Raw genomic sequence first — 5606 nt, 5'->3', positions numbered from 1 at the left:
ACATAAAACTTCCTCTTTGATTGCTGAAAATTATTACTTTTTTAATGTAAGAACTGCCCTTATTTCTCTAAACATCTCTCAGACTGAGGATCAGTTATATCATAACCTTTGCTGTGTAATATCTTTTTTAACTGTATGGAGCTATATACACAGAATGACATATCTATAATTTTACAGATAGTGACCTCTCTTTCCAGGAACCTCCATTCCCTTCATCTGGATAAATTCCAGTGCTGTTTCTCTCACTATGGACATTGTAAAATATTGTTTTCCCTTCACAAATAGCCAGAGTTTTAACATAAGCAAGCTTGGATGGCTGAAGAAGCAAGGAAGGGTGAGAAAACAGTTGTGGGGAGGGGAGAAGCAGGCTAGAAACATTGAGAATACCTGTCTTGGAATTGACAACTGGTGCTTTGTAGGATTAATGGCATTTACATCTCGTTCAGGGCAATATTTTGGCACTCTCTTCATCCAGTCATACTTAGGATCCCACAGCTGAACTTGTTAATGAAATTCCCGCTCACAGTTAAAAATAAAAAATAAAAAAAATACTGAATATGAATGTGGAAGAAAGGCAATTTGATGTTTGTAATTATTGAGGTAAGTTCCACAACCTGCTGAATGTATGCAAAATGGAGCCTGGACGGTGTATATAAAAGTGGCACGCACAGAGAACAAGAGCAAGTATTGAGACTTCTTTCTGGTAGAGAAAGTCATCATACCAAATACTTAACATGAGCAACAAGGGAGATTTGTGGAAAGGTAAGACTTTTGCCATTCACTTGCTGGTAACTTTTATATTTATTTAAATTTAGATTGAATTAGGAACTAACTGAAATGTAACAGCTCTAGAAACTGAGGTGGTCTTTGAGCCACCTAGTCTTCCAGTAATGGAGAGCTTGCTTCCACCTCAAATATTTGGTGTCCAAAGCTTGGAATTGGAAGGCAGCTTGATCCCTTTTTTACTCAGTCTTTTGTCTCCTAAGACTACTTTTGTGTTGGGCAGTATCATAGAAAATTATCTTGACAGATTTGACACCTGCACGTGAAGCACTGGATCCAGACTGCTTTGCTACACCACTCAAGGCAATGACTAGAAGTCACTATCCACAAGTCTAGAAGTGATGTAGCAATTTTGAAGTGAATATTTTCATAACCATCTTCAACTTCCTCATCCAACAAGTCTCAGGTTTTCTTATTCATAGAATTATTCCCCAGAGTACTTTCCTAACTGCAGCACGTGGCACAGACCTTGTTCATGGGGGAGGAGATAGGCTTACTTCAATACTGTGCAAAAGTACTTTTCCTGAATTTAGAGCTAGAAAGAAACTTATCACTTGAAAGCATTAGCCCTGCTGATTTATAGAGTACAGAATAGTGTTTTTTGAATAACTACATTCATTTACCAAATATTTGCTTTTAATTTTCTCTGTTGTTTTCCTGTGCATATTTAATTTCACTGAATAGAAAACTTGACTCTGTTAAGTTAATATTAAAACTTTTAAACAGGTGAGATTTTGTGGTTTAGATAATGAGTCATCATCTATATCACCTTAGGAGAAAAGAAACAAGTTCTCTCTGATTTCTTAGCAGTAGGCAATTTAGGGTTAAACTCTAAACAGCAAAGGAGCACAGCTGCTGGAAATCTTCTGAAGGAACTCCCAGGACAATCAAAACCTTAAGAGAGTGACCTAACCACCCTCCCACAAAATTAATTTATACTCCAAATGTTTGCAAAGAATTAAAAAACCTGTGGGAGGAGGAGGAAAAAAAAAAAAAAAGAAAAAAAAAAGACCAATCTATTTTGCAAACTTATATCTCTGAGCAAATATAATTATGTATCTATATTTACACTGTGAAGAAGTTTGATTTTTTTCTTCCATTTATCACTATGTAATAAAGTCAGGCATAATAGTAAGAGACTCTAGAATATAGTGTACACTGCAACACAGGTTACCTTGTCTCCTCAAACTGTGTAGCAGGCTCTGCTATATAGTCGGGGTGGTGGAGGGGAGAAAGGATAACAGAATCAGATTGCTTCCCTGATTCTCAGCAGCCAGTACAGGGGCTCCAAGCCATGCAGCAGCACAGCCAAAATCGCCCAGCATTTGGCTCTGACAACTCCTTCTCCATGCATGTACAAGACAATGTGATTTCATTTTGGTTTGTTTTAAACTTGAACAGATTTGTTGCTGGTGGTCCTGCTGGTGTCCAACATGCTCCTGACAAAGGAAGGAGTGACCTCCTTGCCAATCTGCCCCAGTGGATCTGTCAATTGCCAAGTTTCCCTTGGGGAACTTTTTGACCGAGCAGTTAAACTTTCACACTACATCCACTTCCTCTCTTCAGAAATATTCAATGAATTTGTAAGTACTCTGTCTTTTCCTGAGAATGAGAAAATAGAAAAATGCAATTTTATACTTGTTAAGCACAAACATATGTTAACATATGAAATCATTCAATAAGTAAACAAATATGACTGCTGCACGGTGATAGTCCCAGTGGTGACTAAATCCATGTAGAATCATAGAATCATAGAATCATTTAGGTTGGAAGGGACCTTCAAGATCATCAAGTCCAACCATTGAGCTATTAGGGCTCTAAAGTCCTCTGCTAAAACAGATCAGAATCTGTCAGGGTTGGAAGGGACCACAAGGATCACCCAGTTCCAACCCCTCTGCCATGAGCACGGACACCTCCCACTAGATCAGGCTCCCCAGAGCCTCATCCAGCCTGGCCTTAAAGACCCCCAGGGATGGGGCCTCAACCACCTCCCTGGGCAACCCACTCCAGGGTCTCACCTCTCTCATGGGGAAAAACTTCTTCCTCACATCCAGCCTGAATCTGCCCACTTCCAGCTTTGCCCCATTCCCTCTAGTTCTGTTGTTACTCAATATCCTAAAAAGTCCCTCCCCAGCTTTCTTGTAGGCCCCCCTAAGATACTGGAAGGCCACAATAAGGTCACCTCGGAGCCTTCTCTTCTCCAGACTGAACAGCCCCAACTCTCTCAGTCTGTCCTCGTAGGAGAGCTGCTCCAGCCCTCGGATCATTCTGGTGGCCCTTCTCTGGACGCGCTCCAGCAGGTCCACGTCCCTCTTGTAATGGGGGCTCCAGAACTGGATGCAGTACTCCAGGTGGGGTCTCACCAGAGCAGAGTAGAGGGTATAATGCTGATCATTGCTCAGATCCCCCAAACTCCTATTAACATACCATTTTCCCATGATTCTTGATCTGTGGGACAAGTTTGTGTTTGCTGGGTGCCAGTTTCACTGTAAGACACACCATAAACTTTTGACAGCAGTGATAAAGCAGTGAAGCCCCAATTAGTCAATACAGTGTTGGAATTGAAGCTCCTTTTACCTGTTTCATTAACGCCAGTCCTTGCTGATCTGCAGGATGAACGCTATGCCCAGGGCAGGGGTTTTATTACAAAAGCTGTTAATGGCTGCCACACTTCCTCCTTAACCACTCCTGAAGATAAGGAGCAAGCTCAGCAGATCCATGTAAGTCCCATTTCTAATGTCATTCCGTGTGAGATCATGCAGGAGAAGGTGGGGAAGAGGGAGGATTAAGAAACAGAGAGGCAGAACACAGGGGAAGAGGGAAATCAGTTCAATCAGGATAAAAAAGCCAGGAAAAGGAAAGCACCAAAACCCCAAGAAATGTTGATTTAACATTTGATGATACAAAGTTACTGACTATACAGAATACATAAGACCTGGTAACTTTCATCTTCTCTTCCTTTTCCTAAATGTTACATTCAGCCATTGCATCTTACTTCCAATTGCAGTATAACCTCATGGAGCAATGCCAGTTTCCATGCTTGTACAGTACTGAGAACACTACAACCTTTGAGTATTATCTTAAACCATCTTCTAGATAATTGTTATATTAACAAACATAAAAATACATTGTCTGTATAGGCAGAAGTAAATAGTTTTCCAATAACTGAAAACACTGACATGACTAAACAAATGCTAAATAGATATTCTTGCTGTTACCAGTAGGCAAAAGCAGTCACATCATCATCCAAATACAAAACCTCTAGTGGAAAGTACTGCAAAATACTTGTAAAGAGAAACGTGTTACGTGCATCAATTTAATAATTACAGGCTTAAGGGAAGATGAAGATAGTCTTAGTCAGCCTATGCTCATAGGTGTACAAATGAGAGTGTGCCAGGGAGAAACCTTTATCAGCTTCATGGTGGTGATATCCTTCCAATCCCAGTATTGCCAGCTTCTCAGGATGTCATTCAGAAACTCTGTTGAAAGCAATAGAATTCACTGCCCTGTGTACAAACAAGTCTGACTGTGTTCATATCCAGCAAAGGGAAATTGTTGAATACTACCATAATTATAAGCTTTATGAATTTTCATTGCCCACATGACAGGACAAATTTTAAACCCAGAGAACTGGAAGCACCATTGTTCAAAGGGGACGACAGATGAGTTATGTAGAGGCAATAAAAGCTGTCTAGTGGTTTACCGTAATGTGCAGCTTCCATTCAGTCCTAAACTTAAAAAAAAAAAAAAAATTGGATTTTAAAATGTTTGTCAAAAATCAGATAAGGAATTTTTTTTTCTTTTTTTCACATAGAAGAAACACAGTTGTGCTTCCTAGTTTTCAACCCACAAAGGGTTTAATGATATTTTCCATTGCAATACTCTAGCTTGTACTAATATTGTAAAACATGACAACAATGACAAAACTTCAAAGATGCAGTTGCATAGAGATATCTAAGAGAGGGCTACAGGGCACATTCATTGGTAGATGCTGGAATAAGTTCCCAAATCCCTGTGTCTGAGGACATTGCTCTAAATGCTTCATAATGCTGCCAGCATTTAGCCTTCCTATTTTAACTGCCTTTTCTTCATGTGGGTGAGCAGCATGAAGACTTACTCAATTTAGTAATGGCAGTGCTGCGCTCCTGGAATGATCCCCTGATTCATCTGGCCTCTGAAGTACAAAGAATCAAAGAAGCTCCAGACACCATCCTCTGGAAGGCTGTAGAGATTGAAGAACAAAACAAGCGGCTTCTAGAAGGGATGGAGAAAATAGTTGGGCGGGTAAGTGTTAGGTCCTTAACATCCTTCCAGCTTGTTACTGTAAGGAAGACACAGAGTGCAAGGCTCTCCCTGCCTGGAATAGGAAAGGAAAGAGCAGAAGTGAAGGAAAAATAGGGAGCCAAGATAGCTGAACCTGAGAACTTCTCAGCTTTCTTTTCTTCTCCTATCCAGCAATTTCTAAAGAGAATGCGGTGTGACTGGCACAGCATAATCCAACGTGCTCCCAGTCCTGACTCATGAGAAGGTATAATCATCAGGGCTGGTAATCATCACTCTGTCTTTGAACATTTTGAATGTGCAATCTTGATTTTTACAGGATGTGTCTGTGTTTTTTCACATGCACATATTTATACATGTGTTTTAGCATATTTATACACATCTGTATACAAACAGGTATTGTGTACAGTTTTCAGAAACAGATACTGTCCTCAAAACAGTTCTGGAAGTCTGGGCTATTGCAAAGATGTGGCATACAGCAAAGTCAGTAATCGTGGTGCCTCTCATTTCTTTTTTTTTGCACCCTATCAGTTCCTCTGAAC

At 40.2% G+C, this 5606-nt stretch overlaps 1 protein-coding gene across 1 annotated transcript in view; it reads left to right on the top strand.

Annotated features, from left to right (window-relative positions):
• The first annotated feature begins 417 nt into the window (after positions 1-417).
• PRL (prolactin) overlaps positions 418-5606 on the top strand; it is a 6913-nt gene continuing 1724 nt past the window's right edge. The window contains exons 1-4 of the mRNA XM_008945046.1: positions 418-762; positions 2185-2366; positions 3396-3503; positions 4888-5067. Of these exons, the coding sequence (XP_008943294.1) occupies positions 735-762; positions 2185-2366; positions 3396-3503; positions 4888-5067 (498 nt within the window). The 5' untranslated portion in view covers positions 418-734. The remainder of the gene's footprint in view (positions 763-2184; positions 2367-3395; positions 3504-4887; positions 5068-5606) is intronic.

Source organism: Merops nubicus, unplaced genomic scaffold (assembly GCF_000691845.1).
Source record: "Merops nubicus isolate BGI_N331 unplaced genomic scaffold, ASM69184v1 scaffold2038, whole genome shotgun sequence".
Taxonomy (NCBI): domain Eukaryota; kingdom Metazoa; phylum Chordata; class Aves; order Coraciiformes; family Meropidae; genus Merops; species Merops nubicus.
Note: the sequence above shows the minus strand (reverse complement) of the source record. Positions and strands in the feature narration are given on the sequence as shown.